At 45.2% G+C, this 16,940-nt stretch overlaps 1 protein-coding gene and 1 long non-coding RNA gene across 6 annotated transcripts; one reads left to right on the top strand and one right to left on the bottom strand.

The window, feature by feature from the left end:
• Nucleotides 1-392: 392 nt before the first annotated feature.
• LOC110078206 (glycine N-acyltransferase-like protein 3) lies at nt 393-11,467 on the bottom strand. Of its 5 annotated transcripts, XM_072985354.2 has the most exons (7): nt 10,430-10,452; nt 7,254-7,362; nt 6,734-6,812; nt 6,548-6,655; nt 5,030-5,156; nt 3,786-3,915; nt 393-2,806 (listed from the first exon to the last, which is right to left on the bottom strand). In XM_072985354.2, the coding sequence occupies exons 3-7, from the start codon at nt 6,752-6,754 to the stop codon at nt 2,359-2,361; spliced, it is 834 nt and encodes a 277-aa protein (XP_072841455.2). In that variant the 5' UTR covers nt 6,755-6,812; nt 7,254-7,362; nt 10,430-10,452; the 3' UTR covers nt 393-2,358. The 5 variants fall into 5 exon arrangements, with proteins under 5 accessions (XP_072841455.2, XP_072841454.2, XP_020647748.3 ...); XM_072985353.2 differs by lacking the exons at nt 6,734-6,812; nt 10,430-10,452 and adding an exon at nt 8,656-8,764; XM_020792089.3 differs by lacking the exon at nt 6,734-6,812 and having other exon boundaries at nt 748-2,806; nt 10,430-11,467.
• Nucleotides 4,052-16,843, top strand: LOC140703043 (uncharacterized). The gene is made up of 3 exons (XR_012082341.2): nt 4,052-6,672; nt 9,290-9,406; nt 16,370-16,843. It is a non-coding gene; the product is annotated as an uncharacterized LOC140703043 (long non-coding RNA).
• The last annotated feature ends 97 nt before the right edge of the window (nt 16,844-16,940 follow it).

The following is a 16,940-nucleotide window of genomic DNA, read 5'->3' as shown; positions in this document are numbered from 1 at the left end:
GCAAAACTACTACTTGAGAGCATGATCATGAAACCACTGGCAGTGGAGAATGTGGCAGGTGAACATAATATGCTCTGAGGAAAGCACTGTTCGCAGTCTTTATGTTAATAAAGCTGTAGACCATGTAACTCAGGGACATAATAGAGTTGGACTTCTATTATACTCCAACCAGTCTCCTCCTGATAAGAGAAGGGTTTGAGGTTAGCCCCCACTGTTCAAATGAGCACCCTCTGTGTTATTTGCTTTGCTTCCTAACATTTTACTTTCCAGCAAAAGTGCCGCCTTCCCCCCCCCGACCCTTTTGACATGATTTTTTAAAAACAAGAAACAGTGGCTGTGTTCTATCACAGTAACATCTCCAAACAAGTGAACTTGGAAGCAATGCATTACAAGTAATGTTACGTGCAACACATTTCTTTGTCAGTAAGAAAAATATAATGCATTCCTTTTGCAAAATGATGCTCCTTTTGCAAAGTGATCTAACAACTAGTAACATTATTACTTTTGTAGTGTAATAAGTAATGTTGAGTCATTATTCTGAGGATATTTTTTCAAATTTTAAGCCATTTGTCTTTGTGGCCATATTAGGACAAACAAAAGATAAGTTAAGAAAAAAGGAGTAACTCCGTGTGTCTGAGGGTGCTAAGCAGCAGGGTTAATTATGTAACAATTAAGAGCAACAGTTCATTTGAAAAAATAATTTTTTTAGGGTCTGCAGAGAGAAGTTCTGTGTCTGTGGAAAATATATGTTGTTTGCTATGTTCACTCTTTTGAGATACGTAGTTTTGAGGTAGGTGAGGGTGTGTCTTGTTTACCAACCACAGGAAGCAGTTACATTTCCAGTCACATATTCAGGTTCCTTTAGATTAAGGCCGGCAACCCAAGGATATCTAGGTGTCTGTAAAGTGCAGTTCCCATCAACCCTCATTGTTGGCCAGATGTGAACTGATGGAAACTAAAATCCAGCAGTGTCAGGGTCACAGATTTACTGCCTCTGCTTCATGCCCTTCCTAGACAGCATTTACGAATTTGTTGTGGGCTGAAGAATCCTAGCCATTTCAGGGGAAATGAATTCTGTAAATCATGCTACTACGTGTCCAGATCAATGTAACTGAACAGACATGCATGCAGTCTGAGGCTGTGATGAAGCAAGAAGATATATGGAAGCAGCTCTTGTCTCTGTCATGCTCTGATAAGGACTGCTAGCATCACTCAGGTGAGCTGTTTACATTTCTGAAGTGCTGAATGGATAAAAGGGAGTTTAAATGAAGGTAGTGCAAAGAATTATCCAAGTATGTTTAACTCCACACACATCTGCCTGACTTTCCAGTGGACTCTCTCAACATACCGTGTGCCTTGCAGACCTTATTGTACATTCACTTTTTTTGGTTCATAAAATACTCAAATGTGTGGCTGCTATTTTAAACATATTAGGTAATGCTGTATAATTGATTAATGGCAGCCCCTCGTTTTCTCTGTCAATGGCAAAGTTTGAGTCGCTTGAATCTCCCCTGTAGCAATGATGAATAGATGAGTGATGGGCCCCTAAAAGTGCTTCTTGTGAAATTATAGTGGAAGGGGACCCTCTTCGTATTGAAGGCAAAAAATAGATACCATAATTGGTTGGCCTTTGGGCCAAAGAAGGGTGCATTTTACAAATATAGATGAGTATCGTATATTTTAATTTGAATTTTGTGATGTTCAAAAAAAAATCAAATAATTCACAATGCATATTTTAACAGTCATTTGCACCAATCGCCTGGAACTCTTCAAACATTTCATTTAAGACAGCCTTCATGAGCTCTCTAGTATTTTATTGAACCTCCTTGAGTGAGAACAGAGGGGAGTAAGAGTTGCCACAGCAGGTCACATGTAAGGCCTGATTCTTGGATGGTCAAGCATAGAATCAGCATAACTGAGTTGGAAGTGGCCTGTAGGGTCATTGAGTCCAACCTCCTCAATGCAGGAATCCAAATCAAAGCAGATATGACAGATGGTTGTCCAATTTTCTCTTGAATGCCTCCAGTGTTGGAGCACTCACCACCTCCCGAGGTAATTGGTTCTGTTGTTGTACAGCTCTAACAGTTAAGAAGTTTTTCCTGATATTCAGCCCTGAATCTGGCTTCCTGTAGCTTGAGCGCATTATTACATGTCCTGCAGAAAGCACTAACTTGCCAGAAATATCAAGCAGGTTTTTTTTTCTTGACATTTCATTGGTGATGATACTGAAGCCTGAATTTGATAGCAGGAGAGCTTTGGTTATACTCTTCCGTAGTAAAAAGCCACCAGAGTACAGAAATCAACAGTGGCATTTTTATTAGAGTCTGGTAAATTGCAGAGTTGTAGAGATAAGACAATTTATTGTGTTTTTACTGGTTGAATGCTTGAGCCTGTTGCTGTAGAGGCATGTGGGGTGTGCAGGGCATAGAATAGAAAGCAAGAAGTGAAGTTGCCTCCCAGGCATTGCAAGGCCCTCTGCATAGCTGTGTTGTTTTCCAAAACATCACCATACACTGGATAATCCATGGCCTGTAACTTCTTGGCCAGTTCTGCCATCACCACCTGAATGTAGCCTTTGCCTCGATGAGCTGGCATTGTGTAAGCATGGGTCAAACTCCCAAACTGATCCAGTAGGACCCAAGAAATAGGGCATCCTTCAGCATCCAGGAGACAGCTACTAGGGAAGTGATGTATTAGCTGAGTCAGGTACTGGAGGCTCTGCTTTTTGCCTCCTACACTCCAGGTCTCATTCAAGAGGGCAGCATGACAGGTTTCAAGGCATGAGAGTTTCAGTTTTGAACCTGACCTGAAGAAGGAATAGAAGAGTAAGGCTGCCCTACCACAGTGAAGCTGAAACATTCGAGAGACCAAAGCCAACTGGTGCATTTTTTGTGTTGCACATGAAATCCTAGATCCTATTCTTAAGTAACAAGCCTGCAGCCTAAGATGGGACTGTGGACTTTCTTGCACACAATTTAGCATAAAAGAACAAGAAGGTTTAGCTGTATCTTCTGGAATATTATGAGATCTATCTGGGTCCTTGTGTCCAGTCCTTACACAGAGGAAGAAAGAGCAAAGAAGACTTAGGAACTTTTTCATTAACGAGCTATAACTGCTGTATTAATTTGGAATATTGCTTGAGTACACACACCTCTATAAGACAGGAACCCAAGGTTATGCCTGCGCTATCTTGCAACAGAAATGGTCAGAGTTCTGTGTTATCTGCCACTTACATGAATAAGTCTAGTAGCTATTGTAGCCAGGTTATTCTTGAACGCATAACATCAGTAAATGTTACACAAGATATAATACGGTTTGTACAACATGTTTTATAGTAGAGTGGGCTCACTGTATAGCTAAGTGTTAGGCATCACTCATAAATTGTTTGAGATGTTGAGCCTTAGGAAGGCTGGATCTGCTGTTCAAGAACATGTTAAGACCTTGCAACCTGTTACATGTCTTAAATCATCACCCTGTTAGGTAAATGGTCCATCCAGCAAGTACACTGGTCATAGCTAAAGCTTTGCCTTTTCAGAGCCTTGCAAGAAGGATTTAGGATGGTCTATGATGGATGGGCTAGTTTTATTAGCAGAGAGGTGGTACAAAAATCACCTCCAGGGCCTGAATATGTTGTTCTTGTGGATGTACTCCATACTAGAGATTCTAAGTCAGGACCACGAAGAAAAGCTCTTTGTTGCTCTTTTAAGTTTCTGGTCCATTTGCAGCTCTCCCCTGCACTAGCTTGTTTTGTTACCTGTAACCCTAAATTATGAAGTTTCACATACATGGCTACAGTAGCAGATAAATTAAGTGGATCCTGCAGAACAAAAACCTGGGTATGAGTCACCAGCTTCACAGAGAAATCCTTGGTGGCGGCTAGGTTCCGAGAAGCTTGGTACACACCACTCTGCAGGCCTGGAATAGGAAATAGAGCATGGTAAAGGGGCATATTAGTGTGGTGCTCAGACCTTGATGGGTGGGATGGAGGAGGGAAGAAGACCTAGCAGTCCAAACCACAACTTTTCAAGAATATCAGTTTACAAAAACATTCAATTTGGATGCTTCTAAAACTGGCTTATGCATTATGGTTACTGGAAACACAAAATGGTAATTATCTTAGAAGGCAGCCTTGCTCTGAACAGCAAATACATAATTACATCCATACTAAAACTAAGTGAGTTACTGCAGTGAGCACAGGAGGTTGACTACATGGATGTTTAGTCTGCCATTTGGTCCTCTGCAGGAACGGACTAGTTCTCTCTTAAAGATGGCAATCAGATGATATATTTATTGGAGCGAACCAGCCTGCCCCAGAGCAGCCCTACCTATACTTTTCTGAGCTTCAACTTTTTTGGTGTGAGTATGATTGCTGTGGGTTTGGATCAGTTCCAGCTCATGTGGTTACTGGTACCAGTGCAAAGCAAGCCTTCCAATTTAAATTTGTGTGTACCATTTCATTATATTGGCAAATCTGTTACTTCCCCTGCTCCTCAGCAGAGGGGCAGGGGAAGTGAATTTTTAAAAATTATATAGTGGACTGTCTCTGATGCACTGCATCAGTTATTCAAAACAATTTAAAAATATTTTCTTTGCCTTCTCTTAAAGGGCTGGTTGAGAAACTGCAGTTTAAGAAAAAGCAAAGTTTTGGGTTTGACAATATCCTGGAGTAGCTTTCTTAATAAGCTACTTCATGATATTGGCAGAAGCAATTTCTGTGTTAACTGTCAGGCTTGATTTAGGTCACTATTCAAGCCCAACTATTTAAAAGGGGCTCACATTAGTTCTCTCCCTACCATTAACGTAGCCACATCCTTAATTATTCCATCAGTGCAAGGTTAAAATGACAGTTATAATGCTTACATAAATGCAGTATATTTTGATGCTGAAACTGTTTAGAAACTACATATCCATGTAAATTCTGTACAGACAGTATATGCTGTGTGCTTTTTTTAAAAAGTCCAGATTGGTGGTGCTTGCACTTAAGACACTTGAAGACAGAGCCCTGGATCCCAAAGCCCAAGCATCTTACCATGTAGTAGGAATTCTTGTTTCCAGTCAATGACATCTGTCTCTTTAACCAGTTTTTCATAGGCACTCAGGCCCTTGTAGAAAGCTGCACAAGACTGGGCAAAATAGTTGGTCTCGTGTGGTATTTTCTAGGTAAGAATACATAAGGACATTGGGAAGAAATCATACCTTTGTACACACTAGTTGGGGTGTGAATCTTTGCAGTTAAACAGCAGGGTAAAAATTGTTTAAAATAAGTAAGATACTGTTTTATCATGTGGTGCATGTATTATTAGCTCTTGGAGGAGATAACTGGTAGAAACATTTTCCCATCATTCTAATGGCTTTTGGACCCGGAAATTGTGCCAGAGCCAGTACCTCTGTTGTAATAGTGAGTGCTCTGTGACCAGTTCTTGGGCTAGTCACATGGGCACCTATTGCATGGTGTACATGGTATCACTGACACCAAGCAACCAACACAATTCTCCCAAAGAACACGAGCCATGCTGGGTTGGAGCAAAGCTCCAAGCTGTTCCTAATTCTGTTCACACAGTGACTAACCAATTGCCTCTGGGAAGCCCACCAGCAGGGTATAAGTGCTTCAGCATCCTCACTCTCACATGTCCTGTTAACTGATACAGAGGTATACTGCAATTAATCATGAAACAATAGCTATTGATGGCCATCACCTCCATGAATTTATCTAATTCCCTTTTGGAACCATCTGAATTGGCAGCCACGGCGACACCTTGTGGCTGTGAATTCTACAGTTTAATTATGCACTGGGTGAAGAAGCATCTTCCCTCTGTCCTGAATCTCTCACCGTTCAGTTCAAGAGATGGTGCCAGTTCCTAGTATTAAGAGAAAGTGGCAAAAGTTTCCTGTCAATATGTTCTTCACCGTGCATAATTTTATGCTGCTTTTATGTGGTGGATACTGCTGGTATGAACAGAAGGGTGGATCTGGAACTACTGATGGGTCTCTTAATGATTTGCAGAAAATCACCAAGGACTTATTTCAGTTATTTAAGTAGTATAGGAACAAAACGACATCTGCATCCACACTAAGTTACAGTGCTGAAATTGAGAAAACTTGGGACAAGCAGGGGTGGAGGATTGCAAGCAGTATTCAGCCAAACAAGCCACTGGGGTCAGAATCTTAAGTGGGCATCTTCTATACCAGGCTCCAATAATAGATCTAGGCATTCAGGTAAACATGCCTGTTATCAGCCACCATTACAATGCAAAATGTCAAGCTACTGTTTTGATCCAGAGTAGGATTAAAATGCAGTGGGTTTGCTTCATTCATAAGGCAGAGAGGGGAAAACAACATGGGATTACGGATTTGCCTTGTGTCCTTACACTCAATATTAACTGGTAATAGCTTCTTTTCCTGCTATCTTCTTCCCTATTAGTCAGTGTCACTTAACATGCCTTCTCATAATCACAGTTGAAGCAGCCGGTCCCTTGGTGATGGTGCTCTAGGAACAAAACCAAACATGCATTTCTTGGATGATCTGCACGGCCTTTCCCAGCCATACCTCTCTCTGGGGTCGTGCAATAACAACTTGGAAGTTGGGCCAGGAATCCACCAACACCTCCTGATTAAAAACATTTCCCCGAGAGACATTCAGCACTGCCCCGTAGACCTGGAGGGACAGAAGAGGTTGGTTTTTCGCCTATTTTGACATAATGGCAGTAAGCATTAGGAGAAATTCGGTGTATACTTGGTTTCTTTGTAAAGGCATTCTCGTGTCAGTTTTGAAGTCATCTTTGCCAACATCTGGGTTGTCCGTTGCAAGGGACCTATTCAGACAGGATATGGTGAGTCAAGGCAGTCATACTGGCCTGATTTCATCATTTATTTCCTAGAAAGCACCCATGCCAAAAGTAACACATGCCTTGACCTCTCAATACAGGGTTGAGCAAAGTGCAGCTCTTCAGATGCTCTTGGACTTTAGCTCTCAGCAGCCCTAGCAACATAGCCAGGGGTAAGGAATGCTGGGAATTAGTTCAACTACATCTAGAGGGCTGCCCTTTGGCTATTTGTGTACTAACTTTCTCAGTGCCCATAAAATAACCCACTTTCCCTTGCAGGGTTTTTCATAGGGGGCCAGTGGCTATGAGCCGATGGACTGGACTCCTAACCCAGGCAGAAGTGAACTGATGGCCATGGCCCCTGGTTTACCTAGTTGTGGTTCTTCTGAATCTCTGTTTGTCAAAGAGCAAAGGAGGGTATCATCTCACCTTCAGAGACTCCGGGAAGCAACTTCTTAGCTCATTCTTCAGGACCTGCAGCTCATCTTGGCTCCTTAACACAAGCATTTTGAGGGTTGCTTGAGGTGTTATGGGTGCTCTGCAGGTGGAGAGAAAAGAGCAATGAAGTCTAAGGTTGGGCAGGGAGGCAAACATCTCTCATGACAGAAAAGACAACACAGTATTGAAAAAAACTAACTTTCTCAATCTTAGGGCAGATGACAAAAATTGCACACAAATAGGTCTGTGTCCCCAAAGGACTCACAGTCAGGACAATTGATACTATATATTCAGGATAGGCTCTGCCATTAGGCAGAACGAGGCAACCTCCTCGTACAGCAGACTTGGGGTGGGAAGCAGAGCAGCGGCAAGATATCGGAGAAGAGTCTTCTGTATACCACTTAGTTTGCCCTGCACCCTGTAAACTAGTCCACTTTTCTCGCATAGACGTTCGGACGTATACCATTTATGACTTGCTGCACCACAGTGAGTGAGAGAGATGCCAAAGTGTGTATTCTTTGGTCATCCTATCAGTTTCAAGGATTTTTATGTTCATGCAAGACTCTTCCAAAAGTAGGAACATTGATCAGGGTAAGCCAAACCCCATCTTCTGCTGGCTGCTGCCAGAGAATCTTCTTCCTTTTTCCTTTCATCTCTGTGCCTTTGTATGATCTAAATCTTAGTATAGTATCAAAATAAATTTATACTGTAGCTTCAGTATCTTTCTGGGTACCATAACCAAAAATCCTCTCTCTGAGGACACAACAATGACCTCAAGTCTCAGAAATCATTAGATTGTCAAGAGAGGATACAGAGATGGGACCTCTGTAAGCACTTCAGTAAACAACTAGCCCAAAGGCTGACTTGAGTTAAAAATAGAAGCAACTACAAATGCCCCAAAATCCTGTTGCTTAATGTACTAAATCACATTAGCATAGGCCCATTAAATCAATGGGGATTTAGTGAGTCATCTCTGTAAGTTCAGCTGATTCAAATGGGCCTATTCTAACTAAGCTAAAGCAGGCCCATTTGAATTAATGGAATTTATGGAGGAATTGACTCACCAAGTCTCCATCGGTTCAGAAACCTTCCTCCGGTGTGATTCAATCTGCTAAGCAACAGGAATTTGGCCTGCCAGTGCTATTTAGTAGATGAGCTTTCTAAATCTGTCTCGTGGAAAAACTGATAGAATAAATAAATTGGTATGAAATGCTCAGGTATAATGTCCAGGTATCAATAATCACAGACACGTGATTCTCTGGACATGTATCTCTAATTCCAGATAAATAAGGGCAATTGTGCATTGTTTTCTTTGTTTTTCGCTTTGCATTTTGGAAGAGAACCCAGGCATTCTAAACAGAGTAATATGCCCATGAGGCAGAATCTTAATTACTTGGTCAGGGTGGGGATTTGAGCAGATTGGTCTGTTTCCATCCATAAAGAAGATGAAGAATAAGCTGCATGCACATGAAAAGCAATATTTTGAAGTTTCACGTGTCTGAATTCTCTCCTCCATAGCTATCAGAGTTGCAGGATGCCTGTTCTCTTCATCCATTCCCCACGTTGCATCCAGCTAAACAAAAGGATTTGAACTCAGGCAGAGCCTTGGCATGGGCTGAATTTTCTTTTGAATGATTTATAAGACCAGTTGACATGTGAAAAAGAGGATTTCTAATCGATAGTCCTCTGACACAACAAACTAAGCCACATCAAATCCTTAGTAGTGTCCCTCTGTCTTCCCTGGTTTGGTTTCCTAATCTGCAAACAAATACCGTATAGCTATGCTTCTGGATTCACCTGGGTGGGCCTGGCCACAGGTAGGGAAAAGCATTTACTGGCACATTAACAAAAAACTACCACAGGAAGGAAAAATGATCTCTTAATGCCTCTTACAGGGGCATCATAGTAAATCTGAAGTGCAGGAGCTCATGGCTACAGTTCCCATCTCTAGAAGAATCTATTCTCATGTCCTTATGATAATTATAGGTAGCAGATATACAATGCCTTTCTCTTGCTTATACTTAAAGGAGCTAATGTTCCAGTGGAAGAACTCCATGAAGTACAGACATCACAAGCAATGATCTAGTTAAACAAACTATGCACCATGTCTCACAATGAAGACTACAGGACAGGACTGTAATTCTGTGAGTAATTTTCTGGTGTAAGTTCCACTGAGGTACTCAATGTGATGTAGTTAGTGATGGGCTAAGATTCTGGAGAACAGGACAGGGTTTGAATCCGCACTTGGCCATGGAAACTCACTGGGGGAGTGGAACTAGTAAAACCACTCCTTAAAGGCCTCACATATCTTGAAAGCCTTGTTGGGGTCACTACAAGTCTGTTCCAGCTTGACAGCCCATAACTAAATTCCATTGAAATCATTGGAGTTTACGTCTGATTGTGTAATAATGATTCTGTGCTGTTAAGTCAATTCTGATACGGACAGCCTTTCCAGGGTTTTCCAGATAGAGAATACTCAGAAGTGGTTGACTTTTCCCTTCTTCTGGGGGGAGCCCTGGGACTGTGCAGCTTGCCCAAGGCCACCCAGGCTGACTGTGCTCACAGGAGGAGGCACAGTGGGGAATCGAACTCCCAATCTAAAATGCTGAGTGATCCAGGTTTAACTCATAAAACACTGCACTGTGACAATTATCAGCCTTTAATTTCTAATTAGAGATGCAAAGAATTATGCAGAGACATATTAGCTGAAGTCCTGTTATGTAGCTATGATGGTATAATTTGACTTTATGCCTGCAGTGGCTGCAATAGTGCCAAGATTATTCAAAAGTGCTTCCACCAGTGCATTGCACAATGATCACTATGAGAAATGTGCAACCAATTGCACAATCAAGCTGTGTGGTTCCCTGCTGCTTTGCTGTAACACCTAGCAAATTAACATGCACAATTAAGATTTCAGCCATTATCAGTTAACTATTGATATGAACTATCAACTTTTTATCAAAGGAAAGAAAAGGAATATTTTCCTTGTTGCTTAACTTTCTACTGTGCAAATGCCATTTAAAAATGAATGCCCCTTTATCACCTAATTCATATAATCAGAACAAGGAGAGTTTATCCCTTACAGTGGTACTCTGGCAAACAGCATATTGCTCCAATTCCAAATTTAACAATGAACAGCTGCGCTACTATTACACAACTGCTCTTACCTGCCTGTCTGTACTGGAGGAGCAAGAATCTTCTCCCAGCCTGTTGAGAAGCAGAAGAGTGGATAACCTTCTCTGCAATTGTCCTCTTGCAACCTACATAAATCATTAATTATCTCCCTCTTTCTCTCTCCCTTCATCACCTACCCCACCTCAACATCTGATCCCTGTCTGGAAATAGTCATCTTGTGCCCCTGTCATCCATGTAAATATTCTGGTTAATTATTAAAATATCTGTTTCAGAAGGGAAGAGAAAGCAGAAATATAATTGCCACTTGGCCAGATGGGTATGTCAGGAAAAGTTCATGGTTTGCAAGGATGGTCAGGTAGACAGGGAACTGGGAGAAGAGTATCAAAATTAAAATAATTTCCAGGACTATAAAAGATAAGTGGTAGTGTTATTTTCAGATACCACAGTTCAGGACTGCATTATATTTCTTCACACAGGACATATGTAAATTGCAGAATTCATACCACAAGATGCAATGGGTGCTATCACTGGTTACAAGCCACAATCCCAAAGAAAGGTAATGCCAAAGAATGCTCCAACTACCGTACAATTGCACTCATTTCACACGCTAGCAAGGTTATGCTCAAAATTCTCCAAGGCAGGCTTCAACAGTATGTGGACTGAGAACTCCCAGAAGTACAAGCTGGATTTCGAAGGGGCAGAGGAACTAGAGGCCAAATTGTTAACATGCGCTGGATTATGGAGAAAGACAGAGAGTTCCAGAAAAACATCTACTTCTACTTCATTGACTATGCAAAAGCCTTTGACTGTGTGGACCACAGCAAACTATGGCAAGTTCTTAAAGAAATGGAAGTGCCTGATCACCTTATCTCCTGAGAAATCTATATGCGGGACAGGAAGCAACAGTTAGAACTGGATGTGGAAAACTGATTGGTTCAAGATTGGTAAAGGAGTACGACAAGGCTGTATATTGTCTCCCTGCTTATTTAACTTGTATGCAGAATGCATCATGCGAAAGGCCGGACTGGAGGAATCTAAAGCCAGAATTAAGATTGCAGGAACAAATCTCAGCAACCTCAGATATGCAGATGATACCACTCTGATGGCAGAAAGTGAGGAGGAATTAAAGAACCTTTTAATGAGGGTGAAAGAGGAGAGCGCCAAAAATGATCTGAAGCTCAACATCAAAAAAACTAAGATCATGGCCACTGGTCCCATCACCTCCTGGCAAATAGAATGGGAAGATATGGAGGTACAGTGGTGCCTCGCATAACGATGTTAATTGGTTCCAGAAAAAAAAACGTTATGTGAAAACATCGTTATGGGAAGCACCATTTCCCATAGAAATGCATTGAAAACCGGTTAATCCGTTCCAACTGGAACGGATTATCCGGTTTTTTCCCTCCCCCCGCGGCTTGGATCTGACCCATGGTGGCTACCTCAGCCATGGCTGGACTCCCTAGAGTCCGGCCATGGCTGGGGTAGCCGCTGCGGTTACCCTTTAAGCGGCGGGGACAGGCTGGGGGGTGGATCGGGGAGCTTGAAGCCTCTCCGTGCCGCCTACCCAGGTCGTTCCCGGACTTCTGGAAGTCCGGGAACGACCTGGGTAAGCAGCGCTGGGAGGCTTCAAGCTTCCCGATCCACCCTCCAGCCTGTCCCCGCCGCTTAAAGCCTCCTTGCGCCGCCTACCCAGCCCGTTCTCGGACACCTAGGTGTCCGAGGACGGGCTGGGTAGGCGGCGGGGAAGGCTACCGGCATCGGGGACAGGCTGGGGGGTGCACCGGGGAGCTTGAAGCCTCTCCGCGCCGCCTACCCCCGCCGTTCCCGGACTTCTGGAAGTCCGGGAACGGCGGGGGTAAGCAGCGCGGGAAGGCTTCAAGCTTCCCGATCCACCCTCCAGCCTGTCCCCGCCGCTTAAAGCCTCCTTGCGCCGCCTACCCAGCCCGTTCTCGGACACCTAGGTGTCCGAGGACGGGCTGGGTAGGCGGCGGGGAAGGCTACCGGCATCGGGGACAGGCTGGGGGGTGCACCGGGGAGCTTGAAGCCTCTCCGCGCCGCCTACCCCCGCCGTTCCCGGACTTCTGGAAGTCCGGGAACGGCGGGGGTAAGCAGCGCGGGAAGGCTTCAAGCTTCCCGATCCACCCTCCAGCCTGTCCCCGCCGCTTAAAGCCTCCTTGCGCCGCCTACCCAGCCCGTTCTCGGACACCTAGGTGTCCGAGGACGGGCTGGGTAGGCGGCGGGGAAGGCTACCGGCATCGGGGACAGGCTGGGGGGTGCACCGGGGAGCTTGAAGCCTCTCCGCGCCGCCTACCCCCGCCGTTCCCGGACTTCTGGAAGTCCGGGAACGGCGGGGGTAAGCAGCGCGGGAAGGCTTCAAGCTTCCCGATCCACCCTCCAGCCTGTCCCCGCCGCTTAAAGCCTCCTCGTTCCCGGTGGGGGTAGGCGGCGCGGAGAGGCTTCAAGCTCCCCGGTGCACCCCCCAGCCTGTCCCCGATGCCGGTAGCCTTCCCCGCCGCCTACCCAGCCCGTTCTCGGACACCTAGGTGTCCGAGAACGGGCTGGATAGGCGGCGCAAGGAGGCTTTAAGCGGCGGGGACAGGCTGGAGGGTGGATCGGGAAGCTTGAAGCCTTCCCGCGCTGCTTACCCCCGCCGTTCCCGGACTTCCAGAAGTCCGGGAACGGCGGGGGTAGGCGGCGCGGAGAGGCTTCAAGCTCCCCGGTGCACCCCCCAGCCTGTCCCCGATGCCGGTAGCCTTCCCCGCCGCCTACCCAGCCCGTTCTCGGACACCTAGGTGTCCGAGAACGGGCTGGATAGGCGGCGCAAGGAGGCTTTAAGCGGCGGGGACAGGCTGGAGGGTGGATCGGGAAGCTTGAAGCCTTCCCGCGCTGCTTACCCCCGCCGTTCCCGGACTTCCAGAAGTCCGGGAACGGCGGGGGTAGGCGGCGCGGAGAGGCTTCAAGCTCCCCGGTGCACCCCCCAGCCTGTCCCCGATGCCGGTAGCCTTCCCCGCCGCCTACCCAGCCCGTTCTCGGACACCTAGGTGTCCGAGAACGGGCTGGGTAGGCGGCGCAAGGAGGCTTTAAGCGGCGGGGACAGGCTGGAGGGTGGATCGGGAAGCTTGAAGCCTCTCCGCGCTGCTTACCCAGGCTGTTCCCGGACTTCCAGAAGTCCGGGAACAGCGGGGGTAGGCGGCGCGGAGAGGCTTCAAGCTCCCCGGTCCACCCCCCAGCCTGTCCCCGGAGCTCGGAAGGGAATTGTCGGCAGGGGACGGTGGCTTCGGGGTCCTTCCGAGGCCACAGCCCACTGCCGACATTTTCCCCCAGCTGAGCAGCGGGGCTTCAAAGCTCCCGCCGCTCAGCTGGGGGAAAATGGTGCCTATGGGGAAAAATCGCAAAGCGATTTTTCCCCATAGGCAAGATCGTTGTGCGATCGCAAAAGCGATGGCAACGAAGCCATCGTTATGCGATTTTTTCGTTATACGGGGCACTCGTTAAGCGAGGCACCACTGTAGTGAAAGATTTTGCTTTCCTGAGCTCCATGATCACTGCAGATGGTGACAGCAGCCATGAAATTAAAAGACACCTCCTTTTTGGGAGGAAAGCAATGACAAACCTCAACAGCATCTTAAAAAGCAGAGACATCATCTTGCCGACAAAAGTTCACATAGTCAAAGCTATGGTTTTTCCTGTATGAAGTGAGAGCTGGAACATAATGAAGGCTGACTGCCGAAGAATTGATGCTTTTGAATTGTGGTGCTGGGGGAGACTCTTGAGACTGGGCTGCAAAGAGAACAAACCTATCCGTTCTGAAGGAAATCAACCCTAAGTGCTCACTGGAAGGACAGATCCTAAAGCTGAGGTGCCAATACTTTGGCCATCTCACGAGAAGAGAAAACTCCCTGGAAAAGACCCTGATGTGGGGAAGGTGTGAAGGCAAGAGGAGAAGGGGACGACAGAGGATGAGATGGTTGGACAATGTCATCAAAGCTACCAACATAAATTTGACCAAACCCCAGATGCAGTGGAAGACAGGAGGGCCTGGCTTGCTCTGGTCCATGGGGTCACAAAGAGTCGGACACGACTTAACGACTAAACAACAACAAGAACAACTCATTCAAATTGTTAAAATACAAGAGTCATTGCAAAGTTGTTTTCTGTCTCAAAGCGTCTCCCCTCTTCTGCTCAGTGCACCTTCTCATCCAAAGAGGCATTCTAAACAGTACATCTTTATCCAAGCATTCATTTCCTATCACCTTTTTAGTCACAGCAAGGGACCCGTATATATATATATATCAAAGGGACTTCCTGGCCAAAGGAAGTTCCAAACACTGTCTCTCTACTTAGCACCTACCGGTATATAGTGCTGCCCTCTACTGTCTGCTCAACTGTGTAAGAAGATATGTCTGAAGACACACAAATTTCAGTTTTTTAGTTCCTAAATATTTAATATTTAAATGCTTGCATAGTCTGACCTATGCAGGCCATGACCCTCCAAAACGGGTTATAATTTTTAATTGACCAGGAAAAAGTCTGTCTTGCCTGGTTTGAATTTCAGTTCGCTTACCCCATCTAATCACTCACTTCTGCCAGACATTAGTCCAGAATTCCTAAGCTGAACATAAGGGAGAGGTGGGATATAATCAGTTCTGAGTGTGGCTCATTCACCAGGGAGACTAATGTTTTTTTCTGTCCCCAAACCAGGCCTGAACCAAGACTGGAATGAATTGAAATATTTTATTCAGTCACATGATTACTCTGATGCATGTGTACAGAATCACAGGCAGGCTTTTCTAACTAATAAGAACATGAAAAACCTTACCCTTCAAGTGAGAAAAATGATGTTTCTGTGGCCTTATATAAAAATGGACAAAAGGCGGGTTGCTCATGTTATTCATTAATTTACTAAGCACACACTCAACCTTGTAGGATATTTGCATTGTTTAGAGCAGTTTCTGTGTTATGTGCTGTCAAACTGGAATTGGTTTATAACTATCCTAATATGACTTTCAGGTATTTTAGGAGTGGTTTTATCAGTTCCATACCCCCAGTGAGTTTCCATGGCCAAGCAGGGATTTCAATCCAGATCTCATGCGTCCTAGTCCACTAACCTATACACTACACCAGTGGTTCTTAACGTGGGCAATAATGCCCCCCAGGGGGCAATTTCATTTTTCAGGGGAGTGGTAGAACGAAAAGGGGCGGAGTGGGGGCGAAAGAACAGAAGGGGGAGCAGTAGGGGGGCGCTGGAGTGAGCCAAACCTATGAAGGCGACCTCAGCCGCAGTGCTGGCAGTAGATCCGGTGCTGCTGCTGCCGCCAGATGATCCAGCTCTTTCTACCTGCCACGTCTCGCCTTTTTCCTTCAGGGCAGCACTGAGTGTGGATCGGGTGGAAGGAAAGGGTTTCTTGGGTCCTCATCCTCGCCCCGTGAAGTGCTGCCTCACACCCAGGTGGGGAGGGAGACTGGGTAGGTAGGTAGGTAGGTGGGTGGGTAAGATATCATCACCTCAGGGAGGCAGGCGATGATAACTTCCTCAATGGCTCAAGGGGGTGTTTCTTTCAAAAAGGTTAAGAACCACTGCACTACACCACACTGGCTACTCTTAGAGCTGCTTGCAACAATTAAAAATCCCCAAACAAAATAAAGTGACCCCATAAAAACAGACCCAATCAACTGATAATTTACAAGCACAGATGTTCATCTCTAACACTATGTGTGTAGGCACATATTTCCTAATTTTGTTGCAATATGATCTATCAGGTAATCATAACTAAGAATATATTTGAGTTAGTAACATGGAGAGAGAGATGGGGTGGAGGGGAGAGAGATAATAATGTTCTGAGTTCAGGGGATTCAAGAAGGTGAAAAGTGAAACTGTGTGAAAACTGTGTCATTATTACATAGCCTGGCACTGGAGTTTTGTAAGCATTTATTGTATGTCTTTGATACAGAATTCTTAATTCTGTTGGCAGGAGCTGCCTGGAGTTCTGCTCCGATCAGTCTTCACCCACTGTGGCAGAGGGTCCCTCTCTCTTTCAGCCAGTAAAAACAATAGCGATGGACCAAAAGCCTCCTGCTCTCCATGGGAAAACTGTTCCTGGATACAACCCTCCATTAAGAGACGATGTGAGCTGCTTTGAAGACTATAGTAAAAATTTGAATATGGGGTATAAAGTCAGGAAATTAATAGAGGCAATCTATTCTGGAGCCTCAGAAAACAGGCTTCAGACTATTAATTGTTTCTAGGATTTCCTGACAATGCTGAAGGTTAGGAGGTGGCCTCCGACTGGAAATCAGAGAATGAGCGAATTATAGAACCGGAAAGGACACCAAGGGCCATCACTTCCAACTCCAGGACAAGGCAGGAAACCCACACCCAAAGTATTCCTGGCAGACGGCCATATAAACTCTCTTTTAAAACCCCCAATAAAGAAGAGTCCAGCGCATTCTGAGGTAGTTCATTCCACTGTCAAACAACTCTTCCAGTCAGGAAGTTCTTCCTAATGTTTGGTCACAATTTCCTCCCTTTGTCATTTGTATCTG

Source organism: Pogona vitticeps, chromosome 1 (genome assembly GCF_051106095.1).
Source record: "Pogona vitticeps strain Pit_001003342236 chromosome 1, PviZW2.1, whole genome shotgun sequence".
Classification (NCBI taxonomy): Eukaryota; Metazoa; Chordata; class Lepidosauria; order Squamata; family Agamidae; genus Pogona; species Pogona vitticeps.
The sequence above is the reverse complement of the archived record's forward strand: the minus strand, read 5'-3'. Positions and strand labels throughout refer to the sequence as shown.